Source organism: Cervus canadensis, chromosome 6, assembly GCF_019320065.1.
Source record: "Cervus canadensis isolate Bull #8, Minnesota chromosome 6, ASM1932006v1, whole genome shotgun sequence".
Lineage (NCBI taxonomy): Eukaryota > Metazoa > Chordata > Mammalia > Artiodactyla > Cervidae > Cervus > Cervus canadensis.
In genome coordinates, this window is record NC_057391.1 from 66,994,809 (window position 1) to 67,021,536 (window position 26,728).

The following is a 26,728-nucleotide window of genomic DNA, read 5'->3' on the forward strand; positions in this document are numbered from 1 at the left end:
TGAGAAGGAGCCAGCCTTCTTTAGTTAGTCTCTTAGTGGAAGAAAAAAGAGGTCAGAGAGAGTCAAGGCAAAAGAGGGAAGAGAAATAAAAGGAGGAAGGGGAGAGAAAGGGGTAGGTGTCCAGAGAAGTCAGCTGTCTACTTTACTGAGATTTTCCTTTTTCTCTGTTTTCCCTAAAAGTTCAGTTTCTCTGATGACTCCAGCCAGCATGTAATGAGTGTTTACACCAAACACTCTAATTAGTGCTTTGACTAAATTGATAAAGAATTCACCTGCAATGCAGGAGACCCCAGTTCAATTCTTGGGTTGGGAAGAGCCATGGAGAGGGGATAGGCTACCCACTCTAGGATTCTTGGGCTTCCCTTGTGCTCAGCTGGTAAAGAATCTGCCTGCAATGCAGGAGACCTGGGTTCAATCCCTGGGTTGGGAAGATACCCTGGAGAAGGGAAAGGCTACCTACTCCAGTATTCTGGCCTGGAGAATTCCATGGACTGTATAGTCCATGGGGTGGCCAAGAGTCAGACACGACTGAGCAACTTTCACTTTTTCACTTTTCATGCACAAGATATGGCCCCCATTTTTAAGAAAATGGCCTTGAAGCTAGAGAAAGAAGGGTTGGTTTTGAAGCACACCTGCAAAGCAGTATGTAGTTTGAGAAAATGTACATTTTGTAACTGTCTCTGTGCCTTATTTAATCTTTATCATAACTCTTTGGGGTGATTATAATGATTACCCTATTTTTCAGAAAATCACACTAAGATGAAAGCTTCAATGACCTTGGGGATAACCTTGGGTTAGGCCCGTAAAGTTGGACAATAGCAAAGCCGTCCTTCTGACTCCAGAACTAGGGCACTATTTGTTGGGCTAGAGTTGTGCTGTGGTTTTGTAACCAGGGCAGGGGGGTGGGGCTGGGGTAAGGGCTTCCCAGGTGACTCACTGGTAAAGAACATGCTTGCCAAGCAGGATATGCAGGTTCAATCCCTAGGTTGGGAAGATCCTGTGCAGAAGGAAATGGCAACCCACTCCAGTATTCTTGCCCTGGGAATCCCATGGACAAAGGAGCCTGGCGGGCTACAGTCCATGGGGTCACAGAGAGTTGGACATGACTGAGTGACTTAACAGCAGCAGCAGAATATCGTTATCAATTATGGCACCTGGTGTTTTTCAAGTGAGCATCTGCAGAGTAGTCAGAAATTAAACTGGGGAGAAACAACCAATGCCATATTTAGCAAGAATGTCTTATTTTTAAAATTATTATTATTAACTTAAGTCACTGATGTTTCAGGTGGTATCCTCTTTTAGAAAGGTAGCAGCAGAGGATTATTCATGCTTACTTCGATTTTTATATACTTTTCATTCATGATCTTTCAGTTCAGTTTAGTCATTCAGTCATGTCCGACTCTTTGCAACCCCATGGACTGCAGCACGCCAGGCTTCCCTGTCCACTACCATCTCCTGAAGCTTGCTGAAACTCATGTCCATTGAGTCGGTGATGCCATCCAACCATCTCATCTTCTGTCATCCCCTTCTCTCTTCCTGCCTTCAGTCTTTCCCAGCTTCAGGGTCTTTTCCAGTGAGTTATTCTTCGCATCAGGTGGCCAAAGTATTGGAGTTTCAGCTTCAGCATCAGTCCTTCCAATGAATATTCAGGACTGATTTCTTTTAGGATTGACTGGTTTGATCTCCTGTGATCTCCAATAGACTCTGAAGGGTCTTCTCCAACACCACAGTTCTAAAGCATCAATTCTTCAGTGCTCAGCTTTCTTTATGGTCCAACTCTCACCTCCATACATGACCACTGGAAAAACCATAGCTTTGACTAAATGGACCTTTGTTGGCAAAGTAATGTCTCTGCTTTTTAATATGTTGTCTAGGTTGTTCATAGCTTTTCTTCCAAGGAGCAAGCATCTTTCAGTAGCAGTAGCAGTAGTCTTATTTTCCTTATATTTTATTTTAGCTAATTCTTATTTTTTAAGGCTAGATAATTCATATGCAGATGATTTGGTAAAGATCATTGGAGCAGGTACACTCCATTTGATTTAAAAATCTTTCCCTTTTTTTAAAGAAAGACTTTCAAATTTAGAAAATGTCAGATTAACACTGGCTGACCATTCCTTTCATATGGTTGCCATTGGGAATTTCCAGAGTTTAGTTGGGAAAGTAATAATACAAGCCATGGCAACTCTCAGTCTCATTCCTTCCCACCTCCTCAAGGACCTTCCTCAGTGAGCTCCTCCGTCACCTATGTCTTCCTCCAACCTCAGGCCCAGTTATCTCTTCCTAAATTCATGCCTTTCCTAAACTCTTCAGCCACCCTACCTCCCTGCTTGCTTTCATTACCAAACTTCTTAAAAGTGTGGTCTACATCTTGGCTATAATGCATCCCTTCACCCTGAATTCTAAATTATCTCTTCCTTACTATCTAATGGCCTTTCCTTAAGCACTATTCCCATGTATCCCCTTCCCTACAGTATGTGATGCAATTACCCAGCTCTTCTCAATCCTTCTTTAGAAACTCACCTCCTAATTGGTTCGAGCTCTTCCTTCTTCACCTTTTTTCACTGGTTTCCTCGCCTTCTTTTCCCTGTTTGTTAAAAGGTGGGGCATGCTGCCTGGGTTCCATCCTTGGTCTTCTCTTCAGGCTCTCTCAACTCTTCCCTTAAATAGAGTTGAGTTTACACAAATAACTTTCTACACTCTAGTGTTGTTCGAGTCTACTGTTTCTTTATCAGTCTTTTCATCTGGATGTCTATCCATTATTGAATGTGGGTTGTTGAAGTCTCCCCTTTTTAATGTAGTGCTATAAATTTCTTCTTCAAGATTTGCCAATATTTGTTTTATATATTTGTGGTTAGGTATGTGTGTGTGTGTGTGCGTGCATGCTTTCAATGGTGTTGGAGGATGTAATTGACCATATTTAAGCCATAACAACTTTCATAAGCTTTAAATGATAGTAACCGGGCTATTAGCCTATTGAATTCTGTCTCTATGATGAGAAGGGCAGTGCCAGGCAACTGCAAGGCCCTTGACCCCTTACAGCATCTCAGGGAGATATCTGTGTTATAATTTAAATTGAATGCTGTATTTTCATACCTGATAAATCCTTTAATGTAACACATTTGAACCACATGAAAAATCAGATTTCTGCTTTAAGTGATTCATTCCCTAGTCTTGACGTTCTTTAAAAAAAAACTGGTGTGGGAGGCTCATGGCTAAAATATTTACTTTTAATTCCACAAATGTTGTTAATATACGATTTGTATTTTGCTTGTTTCACCAGATTATTATTTCTTGTATTACCAAGTATATGACTGAGCCTCCAACAGAAATGATGGCTAGACTTGAAGCAGTTGATCAAATAAATAGCTCGATATATGATCAATGATTGTAATAGTGTAACTCCAGGTATGAAAAGATGCAACAAAGGAAATACTTTCCTGGACCATAACTAGAAGACAAGTGTCCAGAGATCTTTGACTATTAAGACCTAGTCCAGTAATAGCACATTGAGTGTCTTATGACAAAAACCTTCTTTAGAACTGGGAACAAGGCTTCCCAGCAATGCGGGACAAAATGGTCATGAAATGCCCCCCAAAGTATGGTCGGATGTGTGACCACAAGGGGGCCGTGACGTCCCTGGTGGCTCAGATGATAAAGCGTCTGTCTACAATGCGGGAGACCCGGGTTCGATCCCTGGGTCAGGAAGATCCCCTGAAGAAGGAAATGGCAACCCTCCCCAGTACTCTTGCCTGGAAAATCCCATGGACGGAGGAGCCTGCTAGGCTGCAGTCCATGGGGTCACTATGAGTCGGACATGACTGAGCAACTTCACTTCATGCTAAGGTAGGATGTGTATATATTTACAGTTGTTATATCTTCCTATTGAACTGAACCTTTTATAAATATGTAATGACCTTCTTTGTCTCCAGACACAGTTTTGACTTAAAATCTACTTTAAATTTCATACTTTATATTCACATGTTGTCATATAGTGTCCTTTCATTTCTACTTGAAAAACTCCCTTCAGCATATTGGAGAGCAACCAGAGAGAATTAATTCCAGCAGAATTCTTTTAAAAGGTAACTGGTACACAGGATACCAAAGAATTCATTTCAATTTACTCACCAAAGAAAATGTGGCCAGCCAAATTAATTCTGTAATGTTGAATGTACTGAACTAAAGAAAAATTTTAAAGAAAAAAACATAGTGAGGAGCTTGAGATTGCTGCCAATATAAAGTACTAGATAAGAAGGCTGGAGTGTGAAGGCAAACTGACTCTGTGCCCAGATCTACAGAGCTTGTTTATTGCACCTTAACCACAGCCACACTGGCTGATACCAAACTGCAGTGGGAGCTCCTGTATCCCCCACCTACTTCCCATACTTAAGAAAGAAAAAAAAAAAAGTGAAAGTGATAGTTGCTTGGTTGTGTCCGACTCTTTGCAACCCCATGGTCTGTAGCCCACCAGGCTCCTCTGTCCATGGAGTTTTCCAGGCAGGAATACTGAAGTGGGTAGCCATTCCCTTCTCCAGAAGAGAGTGCTAAAGTTCGGGTGACTGAAGTTGCCCTAGTCAGTGACAATGGGACAGCTGCTGGAACTCCATGTAGTGAAGTAAGGCTCAGCCCCCAGTTGTGCTCAGGGACACTCAGGTGAGGGGGGAGCTGTTCCATTACTTCTCAGTAGTAATGCCCTGTAGTGAGAATCAACTGCGGAAACAGGTCTGGGTTCTGCCCAGAAGGAAAAGCCTTCACAGTGTTCTAAGGGCCACTATCATGCTCAGGGAGGCCTATGAGTTGAATTGTGTCCCCAGCAAAACCTATGTTGCAGTGCCAAACCCCAATATCTCAAAATGTTAGCTTATTTGCAAATGGGATCTTTACAGAGCAATGAAATGAAGCAGAGCAATGAGGTCATGAGGGGGCCCTCATCCATATGACTGTGTATCCTAATAGAAAGGGGAGATTTGGACACAGAGAAAGGTGATGTGAAGACACTCAGTGAGAAGATGGCCTTGGGCCTGGGGTGATGCATCTACAAGCCAAGGAATGCTGTAGACTGTTGGCAACCACCAGAAGCTAGACGATGCAAGGGAGAATCCTCTCCTAGAGCTATCAGAGAGAGTGCAGCCCTGCCAGCACGTGGTTTTGGACCTGTAGCCTTCAGAACTGTGACACAATAAATTTCTGTCATTTTAAGCCACCCAGTTGTTGGTACTTTGTTAGGGTAATACTAGGAAACGGATACAGGTGGGGAAAGAGCAGAAAAAATATGAACTATCCTACTTCCTTTTTTCCTGAAATGATCTATAAAACACCACGGCTTCTTCACCTACTCACCCCCTTCTTGCTTAACTTGTGTTTAGGCTATAAGAATTTTCTATTGTTCACAGCTTTCAGGATAACCTCACTCACTCTGGGCCCCTGAGGACTCTATTCTTGGTCTACTTGTTACCTGGTCATTGGGTCCTTACATTATTTCCATCATCTCCAATATCATTTGATATTGATATTTATAAAGCAGGATCATGTGTGCCCTGTGTTTTCCATCTGTTAAACTCTACATCCATACCTATCATTTTGTCAGGCTGGAGTTTCCTCAGGAAACTTTCTTCACCATTGCTAGCAAACAGAATTCCTCATTAGATCCTCTGAATAAGCAGCTGCTTATGAAAGGAATTCTGGGCTCTCAGGAGAGAGGAAAATGCTGCAAAAGCAGACTCTGAAGAAGGTTAATTTGACACAATAAAGCTGTTTAGAAGAAACTTTATCTCAGAGATTGGACACTGAAACACACACACACAAAATCCTCTCCTATATCTAATAACCATAAAAAAAGCAGGCCTCAAGCCAAGTTGATTATTTTCCTTCCCCAGACAAGCTCTTCTGGGCTTTCTAACCTGAAAAATGGTATTGCACTCTCCTGAACAGCTAGTCTTTAACAGATCTGGGGCTAGGGTGATGCAGGCGAGCTGCCTAGCGTGCAGAATTTAAGGAGGCACTTACTCTCAGGGTTAGCCTTGGTCTTGAACTTCCACATGTAATCAGTCACCATCTCCAATCCCATCCCCCTCCATGTCATCTCTCTGAGTGGCTCCTCTGTGCATAGTGGGTGCTAGGCATGTTGGGCTGAGATAGAGGATCAGACAGGTGAATATATCCTTTCTATTGTCATTGTCATTGCCTTAGTAGAAGCTTTGTCATTTGTCACCTGTCTGTTAGTTATATCACAATTATCTCCTATATTCTTCTAATCTCCACTATCATGCACCCACACTGTGTCTATCTGACTCTCTGAGATCTAAGAAACAAAGCACTAACTCCTTAACATTCAAGTCTCTTTTTAGCACCACCCTTTCAGCCTTACCTGGCACTACATTCCTGCTCAAGCACCTTCCAGCCCAATTCAGTGTATTACTCACTGTTCTCTGCATATGCCATGCGCTCCCATTTCTCAGCACCTTAGTCCATGTTCTTTCTTCGTACTGTGATGACCCGTCTCCCTCTGGAAAAAGCCAGATCAGAACCCAGCCCCAAAGTCCACCTCTGAGAATCCGTCTCTGTTTGCTCTAGTTTTATATTGCAGCTGTTATTTCATGCTGCCTTTTACTTAGTGAGCATTTCCATATAACCTTTTCCCATCTCCCCCAGTCTTGGCTGTTGGCAGTGTCTAGTTAATTGACTGTGTGGTCGTCAGTATATTTTGCACGGGAGGGTAACTCCATGAGTGCTTACTGAACACAAGTCCAAAACTGCTCAAAGGCGGCTTTTGTAAGTAACGATCCCCCCCCCCCGCCATTTTTATTTCTCCCACTGCTACTACTTTCATCCCCCCTTCTATCCCAGCATCTTTGACTTTGACTTTAACGGTGACATAACACAGGCGACTGGACTTCTGCAAAGAGTAGTAAATAACCCCAAAGACTCAGCTTGGTGAGGGCAGGACTCATTGTCTCTCTTATTCACCACCCTGTTCTGAGCGCTAGGCACTCAGTATCAAGTACAGTAGATGCTCAATAAATAATTACCAAAACAGTGAGTTCATAGCAATTATAATTGTTTTATGCCAGTATTGTGTTGCATGTTATTATAAGAAGTTTATGGGAAGATTTATACCATGTTCAAGTTTTTTTAAAAACTATTTAAATTATCTACATAAGCCCCACCAAGTACAATATGAAGAATGTTTTCCAGTTTTACCAGTCTCCAGTGATTTCTATTAATAACCCAAAGGAGCCATATACTAGGCTGGAGTTGGACTATGTGGATTCTGGAAACAGGAGCAAAGTGAGTACTTGGTCTCAGCCTGTCCGGCACATCCACAGATGCTACTTCTTAGAGCATTGAGTTTTCTGGTGTGATCACGAGAAGAGAGGGAGAAGTTTCTACACTTAGTAACATTTATTTATGCATTCAGTATCAAGTACATAAGTGCAAATATCCAGAATCCATAATTAAGTCCATTAGGAACTACAGAGAAAGTAATACAAATTGTAATAAAGTTAACATGCTGGTACTTTTTAGTTACCATACATGTAAATCAGCCCATCAGTCTCACACAACAAAAGTACTGCATGTTTGTTTTTGGGTTTATTCATTTATTTAATTATTTTAAGTTATACAAAACTGATTACCCTAAGTACGGTCGACTTGTTTTTATTTTTATGTTGTGTGTGTTGGAAAAACACTTAAACATCGGTCTACAAGTCTATATATTGTTATTAAAGATTAATCCAACCAACAACCCAAGGACATAGAAGCGATTTCCACTATTGCATCAGTGCACTGGGCAGGAAAGGCCTAGCCACAGGGAACATGAGAAGCTACAGAAGCATTGCAGAGAGAAGAACACCGACGAAGGAAAGATAACTTGGGTTCTCACCATCATGCACTTTTTTTTAGCAACACAAAATTAAAAACCACATCTAATACACTTTTCGCTATACTTTAGTGCTTGACACAAGTGACTCAAATATCCTAAGGGTACAGAAACAGCCTAAAAACAGCTGTTTTAAAGTTTGTCTCTAAGATTATGGTACTGGGGGGGAGAAACAATCGATTTGCAGTAACATGTAAGACAGAGCCGTTACCACTTCAGACATTCCTCTTGGTGTTCAGTCCCCGGTGGGGTATCCGCTTACTCAGCGTGCCTTTTGGCGCCTGGGATTTTAGCCTGAATCCTAAAAAGGCAATATCAGACAGTGGTAAATCACAAGTGTTATTAATGAAATCATCTTACGACATCACTATGTGTTGTTGCTTTAATTAGCTAAGTGACCAAATAGCTTAATATTCCAAAAAATAGCATAATTTTTATGTATGAGTGTCTATAAATGCATTGCTATGCAATAAAGAAGTATAATTAGATAATGAATGGCCCCAGGAAGCCATATTTCTTAAATTATAACTTTTTAGGTAGACAAGATGTTGATTTATTTCAGAATTATAGAAGCTGAGATATACGTAGGTGGCTATTTATCACTCAGTCTGGGACACTTCTGAAAGAGAAAGACAGTGCTGTTATTAACTACACCAGGACAACACGCATGAACAGGGATGGTTCCAGGTGAAGAAACCTATGGTCACCCTCAGCATAAACTGCTAGAACAGGAATGAAGAAAACTGAGTCCTAGTTTCAGCTCTCTACTAATTAGCTGTGTGCCATCTGGCAGCTAATGAGCATTCCTGGTCCTAGAGCATTTACCGGGTGCAGATTAGATATTTCTAATGCCATTCTCACAGAATGGCAGTATTATTTTAGGTAGGTTTATACTGGAAGCATTTTGCTTCATTAAATCAAAGCTTAATGAGCTCCCGATGCAGAGTTTCACTGAGACCTTCCTCTGTGCCAGGCACCCTTCCAGATGCTGGAATTCAGTGAACAGAAGGGAGAAGGCCCTGCTCTCATGGAGCTTTCATTCTCCTAGGGGTTGAGGAGCCAGAAATAAACAAGTAGACAAACAAGAGAAATGTATATTGTTACAGATGCTATTAAAAAAAAAAAACCCAAACAAGATGGAATGATAGGCAATGAGGGGGCAGTGGTGATAGCTGAGAGATGTTGTTCAGTCACTCAGTCATGTCTGACTCTTTGCAACCCCATGGACTGCAGGACACCAGGCTTCCCTCTCTTTCACCATCTCCCAGAGTTTGCTTAAACTCATGACCATTGAGTTGGTGATGCCATCCAACCATCCCATCCTCTGTTGCCCCCTTCTCCTGCTGCCTTCAATTTTTCCCAGCATCAGGGTCTTTTCCTATGAGTCAGTTCTTCGCATCAGGTGGCCAAAGTATTGGAACTTCAGCATCAGTCCTTCCAATGAATATTCAGGGCTGATTTCCTTTAGGTGGGAGATGCCTACTTTAAATCGCCTGAGGTGAGAAACAGATGTCTGCAGGATAAGAAGGGGCCACTGGGTTGAAGTGTTTCAGGAAGAGGAAGCAGCAAGTACAGAGGCCAAAAAGTGAGGACAAGCTTAGGAGGCAAGGATGAGACCAGTGTGCTTGGGGAGTGAGGAGGGAAGGTCTGAGAGGCAGGAGGTAACCAGATGGTGTTGAAACTTGCAGGCGGTAAAAGGAATTTAGATTCTATTCTGTGGCTGGGAAGCTACTGATGAATTGTAGGCAAAGGAATGATGTGATAAAGAAGATCGTGATGGTGGTTATGTGAAAAAAGTGGGGAAACAGAGCAATAATGGATGGAGGACAACTATAGCAGTCTAGGTGCTGAAGGGCAATGGCTTGGGTTATATGGAATGAAGTGTTGCCAGTGGAGTCAAGGGCACACTCTGGGTACCCAGTGAGGGGATAGAGCAGACAGGACCCCCTGCCAAGCTGATGGGTTGAACGTGTGGGCAGGGGAAAAACTGACAGTAATCAAGGTAGATGCTTTGGTTTTGGGCCTGAGCAACCAGGTGAATAATAATGCCATTTACAAAGATCGTGTGACAACTGAAGTAAAAATAAATTCTGGGCTGAAACTGCAAGATCTGTTGGGCCATGCTGAATCTGAAATGTCTATGGGACATTCATTAGGTAAGCAGTTGAATGAAGTTAAGTGGGCCTTAGGAAGCATAACTATGAACAAAGCTAGTGGAGGTGATAGAATTCCAGTTGAGCTATTTCAAATCCTAAAAGATGATGTTGTTAAAATGCTGCCCTCAACATGCCAGCAAATTTGGCCTCAGTAGTGGCCACAGGACTGGAAAAGGTCAGTTTTCATTCCAATCCCCCAAAAAAAGGCAATGCCAAAGAATGTTCAAACTACTGCACAATTACACTCATCTCACATGTTAGCAAAGTAATGCTCAAAATTCTCCAAGACAGGCTTCAACAGTATGCGAACCGAGAACTTCCAAATGTTCAAGCTGGATTTGGAAAACGCAGAGGTATCAGAGATCAAATTGCCAACATCCGTGGGATCACTGAAAAAGCAAGAGAGTTCCAGAAAAACATCTACTTCTGCTTTATTGACTATGCCAAAGCCTTTGACTGTGGATCACAACAAACTGTGGAAAATTCTTCATGAGATGGGAATACCAGACCACCTGACCTGCCTCCTGAGAAATCTGTATGCAGGTCAGGGAGCAACAGTTAGAACCGGACATGGAACAATGGACTGGTTCCAAGTTGGGAAAGGAGTATAAGGCTGTATATTGTCACCCTGCTTATTTAACTTATATGCAGAGTACATCATGCAAAATGCCAGGCTGGATGAAGCACAAACTGGAATCAAGATTGCCAGGAGAAACATGAATAACCTCACCACCTTATGACAGAAAGCGAAGAGGAACTAAGGAGCCTCTTGATGAAAGTGAAAGAGAGTGAAAAAGTTGGCTTAAGACTCAACATTCAGAAAACTAAGATCATGGCATCTGGTCCCATCACTTCATGGGAAATAGATGGGGAAACAGTGGAAACATGACAGACTTTATTTTTTAGGCTCCAAAATCACTGCAGATGGTGACTGCAGCCATGAAATTAAAAGACACTTGCTCCTTGCAAGAAAAGCTATGACCAACCTAGATAGCATATTAAAAAGCAGAGACATTACTTTGCCAACAAAGGTCTGTCTAGTCAAAGCTATGGTTTTTCCAGTAGTCATGTATGGATGTGAGAGTTGGACTATAAAGAAAGCTGAGCTGTCAAGAATTGATGCTTTTGAACTGTGGTGTTGGAGACGACTCTTGAGGGTCCCTTAGACTGCAAGAAGATCCAACCAGTCCATCCTAAAGGAACTCCGTCCTGAATATTCATTGGAAGGACTGATGCTGAAGTTGAAGCTCCAATACTTTGGCCACCTGATATGAAGAACTGACTCATTTGAAAAGACCCTGATGCTGGGAAAGATTGAAGGCAGGGGGAGAAGGGGATGACAGAGGATGAGATGGTTGGATGGCATCACCGACTCGATGGACATGAGTTTGGGCAAGCTCCAGGGGTTGGTGAAGGACAGGGAAGCCTGGTGTCCTGCAGTCCATGGGGTTGCAAAGAGTAGGACATGACTGAGCGACTGAACTGAACTGAAGCAGATGAATAGACCTTATTTTCAATAACCTTTTGATTTGGACTTCATACATCTATTAATAACATCTAGACATGCACTGATTTTTAAGAAAATGTCTCAAGCACATAACTGACTCATATTTGTCTGTGAGCAATTAACCAATGAAAACCTCCAAGTATTTTTTATACATACTATTGTTGTATCCTATCTCATCTCTACCTCCTTCTCACATTCTGTATTTGTAAAGTGGACTTTTTAAAAACCTAAGCTTGTGGAGACACATAGTTTGGAGTCCTTGACATAGAGATAATCTTTGAGGCCACAGGACAAGGGATGAAGGGTGAACCAGAGAAGGAAGAGCCAAGAGAAGACACTGAGAGAAAGCAGCTGAGTCAAGCAGCGCCTGGGGTCAAGAAGAGTGCTTAACAAAGACGGCAGTAATCATAGAGTGTCTGAGAGGTTGAGAAGGTTGAGGATCGAGTGACGACTGTAGGATTTAGCAACACGAAGGTCACTAGGACCCTGACAAAGAGCAACTTAAGTGCTCAGGGTGCAGGCCTGACGGCAGTGAGGTAGGAGGAGAAGCAATAGAGACAGCAAGGACAGAAAGACTGGAGAGATTGTGATTGTGGAAATAAGCCAGAAGAGGCAGAAACTGGTAACGCAGCATAGAATGTGAAACATTTCAATAGAGACGCCTTAGGTCTGGTCTTCTCCAAAGTATAACATATATGGTTTAGTTTTGAAATGCTTTTAGAATATCACAGTAGACTAAGTGTTAACTAATTCTACTTTTCTCCCATTGCAGAAGTCCTTTAAACCACATCTGTGACAGTGGCCAACTAACTTTTATGTGAATACTTGAATGGGTGTCAGTGAGCTTACTGTTTCACAGGGCAAATGGCTTCATTGTTGAACAACTCTAATTGGTACTGTTTCCCCTCATGTTTCATTCAAATCTCAGAACTTCTGGCCTTTCCATTCATAGCTCTTTAGAGAAAAAGAGAATGATTGCTTCTTTCACGATGTTAGACCTCCAAATATATGAGGATAGTTATTGTGTTCTTTTAAAGTTATCTTTTTCCCAGAATAATCATCTCCAGTAAAGTTTGGTTGTCACTCACATGACTGTCAGATTTCCAATACTTCAATACCCAGTTATCTTTCAGACATGACTTTAGTATATAACTGCAGCTCTTAAAATGTTCAACTCTGAAATGTAACACATCTATAGAATGACAATATGGGATATGAAACAACTGTGGCCTCTTTTGATTTTGATATATACTTCTATAATAACATCTAAACTTGCATATATTAAAAAAAATATGCCTCAGTACATTACTGACTCATATTTGGCTGTGATCAATTAATCTATTTATCACTCACCCCCCAGGTATTTTTTACACACACTATTGTACTCTATCACATCTGCCCCTCTTCTCATTCTATATTTGCAAAAGTTGACTTAAAAAAAATCTAAATATAGGACTTTGTTTTCCCTGTCAATTCAATTTCATTTTATTAACTTCAGTTCAGCATTCTACATTACTCAAAATCACTTAATTCATTTTGAATCTTGAGCTTGCTGTCTTCTGCATGTGCTTTTGCTCCAAGCTATGTGTCACCTAGAACTCTGATGAGTATATTTGATTTGTCTTCACACAGTCATGTGAAACACTGGTATGGAAAGTCATGGAGTCAAGGGCAGAGCCCTGTGTCACAGTACTACACCTCGCCCTGGATGGATTTTCGGTGGACTAATGAACATCCAGAGGGTCTACTATTTCAACATTCTGGAACTCTACCAATTGTGCTATAATCTGGACTGTACATCTCCATTTTCTCCTCAAGGACACCAGGAAGACTTTTCAAGTACCTCAATGAAATACTAAGAAAGTGTTGTTAGGTGTTATTATCCCCAGTTAGGGGCTCCCCAGGTGGCACTAGTGGTAAAGAACCCACTTGCCAATGCAGGAGATGTAAGAGACTCGGGTTTGATCCCTGGGTGGGGAAGATCCCCTGGAGGAGAGCATGGCAACCCACTCCAGTATTGTTGCCAAGAGATTCCCATGGACAAAGGAGCCTGGTGGGCTATATAGTCCATGGGGTTGCAAAGAATTGGACATGAATGAAGCGACTTAGCAAGCATGCATCCCCATTTTAGAACTGGAAAACTGAGACACAGGGAGGTTAATTGACCTGGACAGGGTTATCATTCACTCAGTATAGGGGTGGGAGGGGCATCAAGGTTTCCTGCCTAGTCTGGGACTGTCCTCCACCCTCACCATGAACTGATCTCTAAGCAGTGGGAGTAGGATGATCATGATTATGATCATTGAATATTTACTGAGTGCTCCCTATGTCCCACTAAGAATACTTTACAGACATTATCAATGTATAGATAAAGAAACAAACTCAGGGAGTCAAATAACATTTATAATGAATTCATATAACTAAAAAATGCCAGAAATGGACTCAAGCTAGTCTATCTGATTCCAAAGTTCCTGTTTTTAACTGTTTCACTAAAATGGCGTAAGTTCTTTTGGTGGAATTATTCTAACATGTAATCAGAATTTCAGAGGTTGACGAAATCTTAGAGGTAAGACTCCACTAAGAAATATCCTTCAAAATTTAGTGTCAGGCAAAACAGATTCTCTTGGAGAACTGCTGTTTAACTACATAACTTATCCAGTTTCTCTTTTTTTTATTTATTCCTATTTATTTATTTGGCTGCACTAGGTCTTAGTTGTGGCATGCAGGATCTTTCATCTTCATTATGGCATACAGGATCTTTAGCTGCAGCATGTGGGATCTAGTTCCCTGACCAGGAATTGAACCCAGACCCCCTGCATTGCAAGCATGAAGTCTTAGCTACTGGACCACCAGGGAAGTCCCACTCAGTTTCTCTTTTTGTCCTTAGTTTCCTTTCTATTCCTGTTCAGATCATTGATTTCTAATTTTAATTTAGCCAACCATATTGTATACATATGTTCATACATTTTAGTTTCTGCCATCTCTCCTTTCCTTCTATTTTAACAGGCTTATATCCCTACCACTTTTGTTTGAATTCAAACAGCCTCCTTGCTAATTACCACCTCTCACTTTCCAATTTTCCTCCCACTAGACTGCTATAGTAATCTGTGCAAAATACAAATCTCCTGCATAGGAACATCAAGGGCAGGCTATGTCCTGTTGAGTCCTAACTCCTTAGAACATTTGATACTTGGCCCCAGCTTCTCTTTCTAGGCCCTTTCTAGTTCATCTTTTCATTCATTTAAGCTTTAGACACACTGGTTGACTCACTGCTCCCTGACCCTGACCTACATTTTCATGCTTCTGCCTCTACCTGTGTTATTTCTTCTTGCAGTGTCATTCCCCTCATCATCCACCTGATGAGTGTTTACCATCCTTCAGGGCTGTTATAGACTGAATGTTTATGTCCTGTTGCACCTTATCACCCAACACCCCCAAATTTATATATTGAAACCTAACCCCCAATATATTAGTGTTAGGAGGTGGGACTTTTGGGAGGTGATTAGGTCATGAGAATGGAGCCTTCATGGATGGGATTAGTGCCCTATAAAAGAGAACCCAGAGAGTTTCCATCTACTTCTGCCATGTGAGGGCACAGACAGAAGTCCTCAACAGAACCCCGCCAAGCTATCGAGGGCCCTTATTTTAGTGGCTTTCCATTATCCCCCAGGTAAGAACAGTTGTTTCCTCATCTCTCCCACCTTAATATTTTACACAATTCTACTTTCATTCTTATATTGTCTTATGGTTATTTCTTTACAGTTTTGTCCATACCCATAGGCTAAGAGCTGTGCTAGGTGGGATCATCTTATTCATCTTTATACTCTCTGTATCTGTTAATGAAATGCCTGGAAAATAATGTCTTTTTTTTTTTTTTGAAGCAAGCAACTAATCAATAAAAAATTAAGAGATGTGATTTGTTCAAGATCTTCAAACTAAGTACTGAACAGCTGAGGCCTAAAACTTCTATCTTCCAGTTTCCAAGCTCCTATTCCGGTGTCCTTTGCTGTCATTACTGAACACAGTTCTAACTGCCAGAAGGTCACCTAGGAAGTTCATTAAAATATAGATTATGGGTCCCTTATCCCAGGAGTTTTATTTCCATAAGTTTGTTGTAGAATCTGGGAATTCATATTTTTAACAGGTTCCCCAGGTTTGGCAAATACCAGTCTCATGTGATACCACCCTGTCATTTCCTAATACAAAGTAGTAAATATTTGTCTATAATCTGCTGATTTTCACTACGTATTCATTGCATATGTGTTAAGCTGATAATTTCAGGCATTTTGAAATGTGCTACATATCTGATACAGATCCACATTCACCATGAATTTAAGAGGAAGAATATAAACTACATAATAAAAACAAAAATCTTTATAAACTTCAGGAGAGAACTGTAACTGATGACACACAAATCAAATAGCAGAGGAACGTTAAGCGCTTTTGCTTTTTTCGTATTTGTTTTGCTCTATGTATCTTTGACTAGTTAAAATACTTCCATTTAATTCTTACTATCATCTAGGTCTAGCCACATGATTCTGGGATTCCTGGAGAGAAACTCTAGTATTTCTTGGATGTGTATTTATAGTCAAACTGAGGTCAGCTTTTGATTAAAACAAAATCTTAAGTAATAATAACAACAGAAAAACTTCATTTTAGATTAAGACATATAAAAACACTAATTTAAGAATTAGGGAACACTACTAAGTTAATGACTATATTAACTGTAGATACTTTTATAACTGGAATCATTATCTCCTAATATATAAAGCAGCCATAAAGTAGAGTCTATTTAAGACTCAGGTTTAAAAAGCAATGGTATTAATAAACTAAGCAAGCACACACACTTATTGAGTTTAAATGGTGTAATCTAAAAGGTAATAAAAGTTCTCAAGATTAAAAAATGTTTTGTTTTAAAAATAATTTCAATGGCTTAAAAATTAGTGATATTTATTATTTAAAAGTTGAAAATGCTAGCACTTTTATTTTGATTAATCTACTAAAATTTAATTTTACTTTTCTGAATCAGGCTTCTTTCCTTCCTCCAATCCGTCTTATTCTTGGAAATAAGCCAGTCCCCAGACAGACATTAATATCATTCATTTATTAAAATTCATTTCATGATACCTGAAATAAACCACTGAAAGTTCTGTTTAATTGGAAGTTTTAAAATTTATACTTTTATTTCTGAAATAATATATTTGGTAAGGGTATAAATATATGACTCAAAGAAGTGAATCAATCTATTACTTTATTATCCTTTTATTGCTCCTATCTAATCCAGTCAAATGCCTGCCTAAGGCAGTCTCTCCTTTTTATAAATTGCACTCTGCAACTTACTTTGCCACAACAGCATTTATGTGAGTCCTCACAAGTCCCAGATATTGGTCAATCTGTGCCTACAAAGAGGAAGAAATCATGAGCACATCCACTGTTCACAAGGTCAAAACTTAACATGAATGTTTGACATCACATAGAACTTACCTGGTGCTTAACATACACTACAGGTAGAGTAAACATTGAAACCACAGCTGGGATGAAAAACAAATAGAGTATTAAAATCGAGAGTTATCAGTAGGAACAATCTTATAGATACATTTTTATATAGTTATGTGATATAATGACATTATTTGCAGTAGCCAGCATTCTAGCTAAAAGATGGCAGGGCTAGTTCATAAGGAAAACAAAAAACAGCTGAAGCCTTCACAAATATTAAGTCATTATTCCTGGAATGAGAGAATGACCTCCTAAGATAAAAATGATCTTCTATACATAACACCATTGAAGCAGATATATATTTGAAGCCAGATAAAACCAGTCATGGTTGAAGAAAAAGAAAAAACTTTAAGAACTTTATATTTTACTGTGTAATATATTGATATATTATGCTCTTTAATTGAACTATGATGGTCAGGGAAATGCTCTGCACTCAGAAAATGTGGAATTTGTTGCTAGGAACCCATCCAAGCAAGTTAACAGCCTGGGGAGATGCTCACAGAATATGTGAAGGGAGACATAACACACTTGTCTGTCCTTACCCATGAGCAGCAGGGTCAGGCCATTGAAGAGAGCGCCAACGTAAGTCAGGAGCCACATCAGGACTGCAAACTAACAAATGAAATGGTGATCAGAGCTTCTAAACCCATTATGACAGATAGGAGTCTCATTTCATTGATTTGTTTAGATTAAAATTTGAGGCAAACGACATCATGGTTTCAATAGGAAGTATAAGAGCATTTAAAGCTCATCATAGAATTACTGACAGAGGATCCAGTCTTTACTTGTCTCAGAACCCTGTGGATCTCCTTGTTGTAAGATTTAAGGGACTCAGTGAAATAATAAACTAGGGCAGGGGTCAGCAAACTGGCCTTGACCTGTTTTCATATACGCCCACAAGTTAAGAATGAATTTTGCATGGTCAAATAAAGTTAAAACAAAAATAACATTTTGTATAACATGTTGAAACGATACGAAATTCACTGTTCAGTATTCATAAACAATGTCAGCACACAGCCACAGTTATTCATTTATGTATTGTCTTTGACTGCTTTTCTGCTATAATGACAAAGTTGAGTAGCTACAACAAAGACTGTGTAGCCCACAAAGCCTAAAATATTTACCATGTGGCCCTTTATATAATAGATAAGATTTGCTGATCCCTATTCTAGTCCACAATTTTCACATTACAGATTTAAGTAGACATGTTACCTTAAAAGCTCTAAGGTAAGTAATTTTAATCTCCCTGCTCTCTTTTTTAAGTCATTATTTGCGATGTTATTCCAGTAAAGCACCTTGAGCATCAAGGACTCGTCACTCACTTTCCTTCTGCTCTTTCTTCCTCATCAAGGAGCAGCCCATGGTACAGATCCCTCCCAGTGCTCTAGGAGAATGGAGAACTGACAGAATCCTTGCCTGAGCTCCCACCCCTCTGCTCATGGCGCTGTTGAGTCATGACTGATTGACTCTGGTTTTCCGTATAGGCCATGTGGTGGTCCTAGCAGCCTGTTCCAAGAAGCCCAGTGAGTTCAATGATGGAACCAGGAAAAACACCCAGGTGCCCCTCCTCTACACGTCCGGGGCTCATTCTCATAGCCCACAGGTCTTATTATTAGCAGAGTACAGCGTTTCTTTCTAAGAAAAAGCATGTGTATTTTTCAAATTCCCTAAACTAGATGTTTATTTTAAAAATAATTTTAGGAATTTGAGGAATTGAAAATGGGAACAAGAAGCAGCCTGGGGTACTGTAAGTAGTACAGAACTAAAAGCCATGTAACCTGGGTTTGATCCCAGCTGTCAGTGACTCACTGGGCAACCTCAGGCAAGTGTCTTAACCTCTCTGAACCATAGTTTCAGCATCTGTAAAATGATGACATTAGGCTGGATGAGCTCCACGGTACTGTACAGCTGGACATTTTCAGACTCTAGAATATAATTAGCACTTACTTTATTCTCCATCAGGTGGAAGTTTATAACATTATATGTAACTTTAGGGAAAACAAAACTCAAGATTGTCAAATGAAACGGGCTTAAATGCTCATACTTTTAAGGAATCCACCAGGTCCTGGACAAGGAAGAGCCTCCTCAGTTCTTTGAGCGTGTTGTTCACGTAGAATTGCAGGCAGTCCGTGTACTTCTGAATCTGCTCCTGAGACAGGGTGATCTCGAGCTCCAAGTAGGCCCTGTCAACAGAGCATCCCCACAGAGAGCTCCATCAGAGGGAATCCTGAAACAGCTAAGTTTCCTTTCTCCAACTCTGAGGACCACAGTCAGGTCATCCTGAAGAATTTACGCCAGTCAGAAGGCTGCAGGGCACCACACCCACACCCACAGTTAGTACACTGGGGAACACAGGAATCATGGCACTCAGCGGGGGCAATGTGACTGCTTCTGTCTCTCATAGGCAACATGATAATGTGAGTTGATAATTCAGAGCAACTGGCTAGGAGCAGAGAAAAGTCAGTCCCAAATCAGTTCACTTGCTGAATTTTCTGTATATCTGGTTCACTGGGCAATTGTGAAAAGTTCTTATTTCTTCTTGGCTGCATGAAGATGAATTGTCTTTTTAAATTGAGATATCTCAAAATCTTAGCTGCCAATTATTATTTCTCATCAAATCTCTAAGATTTCATATTTAAATTCTGGAAAGGACTTTTAGGTTTTATTCTAGAGAGCTCTGAAAACACAAGTGACCTGGGACATATTAAAATGCTCACTGGTTCTAGTAAGAGTGGTATTTTTAGTAACTGCATTTTCCATTTGTTCAAAGGGTTAATTTGAACTCTTGGGTAGAAAAACCAGGCTCTACAAATTTATAAAAATCAATCGATTGATCCTCCTGTTTTGACCATACCCTCTGTGCTCCCTGCCCCGCCTCCTCCGCTGCCAACGAGACCCATCCTCTTTCTCCTTCCTTTTCCCTGCCATGTTGTCTACTTCTAGAGTTCTAACAGTGCTCACCTAACTCTGAGGATTGAGAATTTTTATGTTTGGCTTTTTAGAAAAATAATCAGAAAAGCAGATTTGTCTAGCTGATATGTTTGGATTCAAAATGTACTCTGAGTCAGATATTCCTTTTATTGATAGAAACAATTAAGCCAAAGGAATGTTTAGGTTTTAAATGTGTCTCCTAATGGAAGATAAAGTAGTTGAGCTAATTACAGTTTGACTCTTGGTCCTACAACTGGTTAGTTACAGAAGAAATAAGACAAGTGAGAGGTAAGTCCCCAGTGTAACTTGACAGTCCTGGATCCAAAAACGCGGCAGAAGCCAACCTCTCTTGTATGGCTAAGGGTAAAGGCTGGAGCAGGACAGGACTCTAATGGTGTGGATACTGGTCACAGGCGAGGGTCACTGAAGCAGGCATAGTATTCACCCTGGTAAGATGACACGCCACTTCTCTATTCTTCCCACCTTTGGGAAGGCAACCAAGTTATAGCCCAGAAGACCCATTAACTCTGCATTAGAAGAAGGCCAAATACATTCCAAGGGTGAGGATGATCAAACTGTAATTGTGTTTGACAATGAGGGCAGGAACCAGAGCCTAGGAAGTGATGTGTGAAACATGGCATTTTGCCTTTTGTCGACAAGGCCCTGGCATCTTTTCCTTCTTTTAAGAGCCTGGTGCCCTGAGACCTTGATTCAAGCTGGCTGATGAGGCTGAGCCAGGGAGGATTCAGAGGCATCCCCCGGGAATCACTGAGGTTGGCTCAGAAGCCATTATGCAGCAGTATCCATAGGTCTCATCCAGGATGCAGAAACATCCCCGTTATAGCAGGTGGGGACACCTGTAGTGGGGCCTGCAGTGGTGATGGTATGACTCTGACAGTCAGTGCTAAAACACCCAAGGCTTACAAGCTGGAATCTGGAGTAAGCTGGGGTGGGGTTGGGGAGCACGCAGCTGGCAGTGCTAGTATCCCCCTCTGCCACATTTCATATATCCTCTTAATACACTGCCTTAAAGAAACCCTCCTCCTCAGTGCTCATTTGAGTCAGGTTTCCCCTGTATTAAAATACAGAAGAGGGTACATAATACTATTTGATTGTGAGTACATAATACTCTACAGATTCTGAGGGATGAACTTCACATCCCACAGAATTTGGCCCTTTGACATTAAACTTCTGGGAAGAGCACAGAAATAAAAATCCAAACAAACAGACAAACAAAAAATCCAAACACCCTGGTCCTGGCTCTGTGCTATTTACTTTTGAGCAAGTCACTTTACTTCTTAGAACCTCTGTTTTTCCATCTGTGCAAAGGGATTATAATGATCTGCCTTCATCACAGAGTTGGGAGAATAATTGTTGAAACACTTTAAATCATAAAACACAGTTTGCATATAAATGAATTATGATTACTATGAGAAGTAATTAAATACAAAAGTAATATCAAATATAAATTAAAAGTTTTCACATTTCATAAATTCACCCACAAGAATTTATATTATCTAAATTACAGAAATGTATATTAAAGATAAATATTTAACATCTAATTAGAAGTGATTAAAGTTTTAAAAGCTCAATAAAGCAGTAAGCATTAGACTAGGGATGAGTCTGCTTTAGAAATTTAACAGGAATATTTGGTATTAAATGACAGTGTTAAAGGAGACTCTAAGAGGCCTGTTAAAGGTCAAAAGAAGCAGGACCCAAAGTGCAAAGACGGTGAAATAGAGGTAGAGGAAAGAGCCACGTGAGAGGTGGGACAAGGGCTGGCTAGAGGCGGGGCACGGGCTGGTCGGTCGGGCACTCACTTGAAAGGGTGACCCTCGTCGGTCTTCTGCACAGCTTGTAAAACCGACTTGTAGATGCGGAAGCTGATGGTGGCTGAGAGCGCGGCGAGGGCCAGGTAGGCCACGACGCTCACAACGCTGAACTGGGTCAGGGAGAAGAGCAGCAACAGGCAGCTCCCAAACACTATCCCCGTCTGCTTGATGTCCCTCCAGTACAGCAGGTCAATAGCTGTGGGGAGGAGACACACACGGTCACACAGAGCACTTAACATTGTCAGGGCCTTCAGGGAGCTGCCGCAGCTCGTCCCACAAAGCCACGGTCGCTACAGGTTCTCACCAGCTCTTGGGCTCCTAAACATAGGTGAGCGCACGTAGCACTACGCCTAGGGCACTTACCATCCTCCCGTTTTGCTTTGGAAGCATCTTTTCCATCCCTGAGGTCAATTAGTAAATTCACAGATAAGAAAAGGCTGTTGAACCTCCAGTGTCAGTATCTCCGTGAGCAAATCTCAGTGGGTTACAAGCGTGGGCGTCAGTTATGTGCCTCTGAAACAAGACTGAAAATTCAGAGGACTCTGAAGTACCTGTTCTCTTCCTTTGGATGGCATTGATGGCATGCATCTTGATGCCCTGCTTACAACTCAATGTCTCAATAGTGGCCCCGAGATGAGCACGTCACTCATACACATGTCCCTGCTGCTGAGAAGGGACTGCACTAACCATGAAAATAGAAGTGGAGCCTCAGAAGCATGTCAGCTGGTCTGGGAGACCCCAGGCAATGCCAAAGGCTTCTGAATAGAGATATGGTCTATTTACTCTAAAATGAGTAAAACCAAACATTAGTAGTTAGTAGCTATCTCAAGAATCCCTGGAGCTGACATTTGGGTTAAACTGTTTTGTATCGTATGATTTGTTTGCTTATATTCTTGTGACTTAAAAACCTGGAATATAAATTTCAGGTACCTATCATTCAGTTATTTCTCTCTTTCAACTTAGAAACAAAAAATTAATTCAAAAGAATAAAGCCACGGTGCTTCAAATATGACGCAAAATGGAAATATTTGGAATATTTCAGTCACTAGATTATGAAAGAAGCATAGAAGACTTGCTCAAGAATGTATGCAAATTTGTTCTCCAATTAGGCAAGTAACATACGTTTTTTTTTTTTTTTTGGAGATACAATTGACATAACATTGTGTGAGTTTAAGGTGTACAATATGTTGACTGGATATATTTATATATTGCAGTATAGCCTGAAGGCAGGAGAAGCGGGCAACAGAGGATGAGATGGTTGGATGGCATCGACTCAATGAACATGAATCTGAGCAAACTCTGAGACATAGTGAAGGATAGAGAAGCCTTTACTATAGTAAAGGATAGTTATTTCTTTTTTCTGGTAAGAACATGTAAGATCCAGCATCTTTGAAGTATGTAATACAGTATTGTTGACTATATTTACTTTGCTGTGCCTTAGATCCATCAGACTTATCTACTAGTTGCAGGTTTATGCCCTTTGAGCAACATCTCCCTAACTCCCCTCCCCCCCAACTCCAGTAACCACCACTCTATTCTGTTTCTATGAATTCAGCTTCTTCAGATTCCACATGTAAGTGAGATCCTACAGTGTTTGTCTTTCTTTGTGTGACTTATCTCTTTTAGCATTAGGCCCTCAAGGTCTATCCATGTTGTCACAAAAAATGGTTTTTATAGAATATTACACAAATTCTCAGAAAAAGAAAATAAGACATGAAATTCCCATCTTACCACCAAATGAAAGTGGCCGTTGCTCACACTACCAGCTTCATGTGCAGCCTAAGTGCAGGCACCTGGTTTAAGGCAGTAGTCATCAGCTCAACAGAAAACAAAGGTGACTAGATTGAAGAAAGCAGAGAACTGCTCCCATCATACTAGCTGAGAGACAGTATTGGAAAGGTCACATAACCTAGTGACAACCCCACGCTGTGGAGAGGATACAAGGAATGTTGCGAAGTATTAACCCTTGAACCAGACTAACTCAGGCTGGATGGAGAGTATATCAGATCAAAGGCTTAAAGTGGGAGGGGGGATCTTTTATAACAGGCTGAGGATACTCCAGTAGTCTGAAGCTGGAGAGAGAATTTACTTCTGAACTGATCTGTCACTCACCGCTATCTATTCCCCACTCACCACTGCTTGGTCTACCAGTCACATTAACTCACAAAGATTACAATAGTCAGCCATTTTGTTAGGGCAAAAATATGTTCCCTTCCTCCTAGAACACTTCTGCAGTGTAGGAAGGAGAGATCACAAGCATGTTTTGGGGTGAAACAAAGATTTTTTTTCCCCTCTAGTTTGAGTGGTGCTGGTTCTACAAATCAGTTTCTTGGACAAAGTGTAAGTACTGCTGCTCCAGAGTCTCTCTCTTTCCCTAGCCCCAATCCCCAGCCCCAGTCATATTGACATTGACATTTCACTATTAGAATTCATTTATTTGGAGTAATCCTTTTAATCTTCAAAGTATTTGTTGTCTTTTTTTTTTTTTAATGCAAAGACCTAGAAGGGGATATGTCATTAACAAAAAATTTGAATGAGTTCACTAAATGATTTTCACTTCAGAAGAGTTGTTGAGCACAGAGTACCAAAATAATAATCCTTTTTGGGCAGAGAATAAAGATCTTTTTGAAGATATGACACAAGAAACCCCTGTGCTCCTGAGGGTAGATGACAAAAATGGGAGAAGAAAGAAATCTCCAAAGAAGCCCAGCTCCCCCTGTTTGAGTGGCTCGGGAGACAACAAACTGAGATAAGCCTAGGAGTCTAAGTGTAGCTCCCAGGGAGCTAGGAGCCTCCTATTGTTTACCTGCTAAGTTCAGGAAAGGGGAAGGAGACCAAAAAGGAGACTAAAACATCACCATTACCAGCAGTGTTACTGCTTCCACGTTTGTTCATTTATTCAGTATTTATTGAGCAAGTACTAAGTGCCATGCTTTGTGCTAGGTGCAGGGGTATCAAAATAAATAAACTGTTTTAAAAAAGAAAACCCACATGGAAATAAATAAATTGTAATCTTCTGTTTTATGATGCCCACCGATCTCCATGACAGACATATTTAGAGGCAAACACATAAGACAGCATGATCTGTGCTATGGGAGCACACAGTGCTAGGGGTGGTAGGCTTACCCACCCCTGAGATGATGTAAAGGGGCACTGGGGACCCTGCAGGTAGTTTTCGGGCAAAGAGGAGATAGAATTTGCTTTTTCAAGTGAATTTCCATTTAACGAATTGCATAACACCTGTTAAAAATGATGGTGGCCTCTAGAAAAGCCTTCCAAATCTCTGGGCCCCTGTTCAAACAGCCTGAGAATGGCAGGCACCGGGTAGGGACCTACTAGAAGCAGCCATGGCAGAGAACACTAACTGTTAACTAAGCAACCGGGCTTCCCAGGTGGTGCTATGGATAAAGAATCCAATGTAGGAGACATAAGAGACCCGGTTCGATCCCTGAGTGGGGAAGACCCCCTGGAGGAAAAAATGGCAACCTATTTCAGTATTCTTGTTTGGAGAATCCCATGGACAGAGGAGCCCAGCAGGCTACAGTCCATAGGGTCGCAGAGTCGGACACTACTGAGGTGACTTAGCATGAAATAACATTAGTTTGGTGTAGGGTAATTATACAACAGGTCCTTCAACCAACTTTTAAAATTGCTGGAGGTTTCTAACTGGGAGGTTAACGAAAGTTTATCTTAAAACATCAATGGGAGGTTGATTCTGGGTACTTTGTGACATAATTCTCTATTTACACAGATTCTGAAATATTCAAAGCACTTTCACATATTACTTCATTTAAACCTCATGATAAACTCCATTATACAGGCATATAATCGGTGAGGGAACTGAAGAAACTCATATACTGACTAGCTGGGGCTTCCCTGGTGTCTCAGCAGTAGAGTCTGCCTGCTGATACAGGAGACTCAGGTTTGATTCCTGAGTGGGGAAGATCCCCTGGGGAAGGAAATAGCAACCCACTCCAGTATTCTTGCCTGGGAAATCCCATGGATAGAGGGATCTGGCAGATTACAGTCCACTGAGTCACAAAGAGTAGGACACGACTTAGTAACTAAACAACAACAACAACATACTAACTAGTTAATAGGAGAAGCAAGATCAAACCCTAAGTTTGATGCGTTTTTCTGAACAGTTGCCTCTGTTCTGTTATGTGGTTGGAAGTTAACTGTCCCCCAAAGTATGCTCAATTAATTTGGGACCACTTGATTACATTTAAATCTGCTTCCAGAACTAGATATTTATAGTGATTTTTCTCTTTAAGGGAAATAAAGTCATTGTCAACAGTACACAGTTACTGGTCATCTGTTATTTAGTAAGCGTAGGCATGAAGAGATCATAACATTCTGTTCCTGCTTTTAAGGAACTTAAGATCTAGCTGGGAAGACTGAACATTCATTTTTTAAAAATGCTGCATCAGTGGCAATATATCCTGTGTTGTCAGCAGTGGCAAAAGCTGAGTTCAAGAAAGGGACAGTACTGGGATTGATGAAAGAGGATGGGGGATGGTTTGGGAATGTAGTGAACAGTTTGTTAAGGAGATGGGGTGAATAAAAGGAAATATGAAGGATTAGTTGACAAGCATGGTGACTAATTAGCTGTGGGAGAAAGGAGGAAGAACTAATTAAGGGGCAAAGCAACATTTCAAAGCTGGGTGATAGAATGATTAGTATCAGTGACAAAAATAGGAAATCTTAGGGGAAACTGGTTTAGCAAAAAGCTGACACTTGTTTTTATATATCCAGGTTCTGCTGTGATGACATCAAGCAGGGCATTTTGACACAGCCTGGGGCAGAGATGGGACAGGGATCACAAATGAGATGACGCTGACAATTACACACAACACAGTAATTTTTTAGAGGCTTGGAAATAAAATGATTTCTTTTTACAGATTTGTCACAGTAACCCTGAGCTAAAATG

At 40.9% G+C, this 26,728-nt stretch overlaps 1 protein-coding gene across 2 annotated transcripts in view; it reads right to left on the reverse strand.

Moving 5' to 3' along the window:
* Positions 1-7,383: 7,383 nt before the first annotated feature.
* The window catches only part of RTN1 (reticulon 1), a 235,634-nt gene continuing 216,289 nt past the window's right edge, over positions 7,384-26,728 (reverse strand). For both annotated transcript variants that reach the window (XM_043472216.1, XM_043472217.1), the window contains 6 exons: positions 21,787-21,994; positions 19,080-19,218; positions 17,578-17,647; positions 17,024-17,070; positions 16,880-16,938; positions 7,384-8,177 (listed from right to left, as the gene is read on the reverse strand). In XM_043472216.1, the coding sequence (XP_043328151.1) occupies positions 8,135-8,177; positions 16,880-16,938; positions 17,024-17,070; positions 17,578-17,647; positions 19,080-19,218; positions 21,787-21,994 (566 nt within the window). In that variant the 3' untranslated portion in view covers positions 7,384-8,134. The remainder of the gene's footprint in view (positions 8,178-16,879; positions 16,939-17,023; positions 17,071-17,577; positions 17,648-19,079; positions 19,219-21,786; positions 21,995-26,728) is intronic.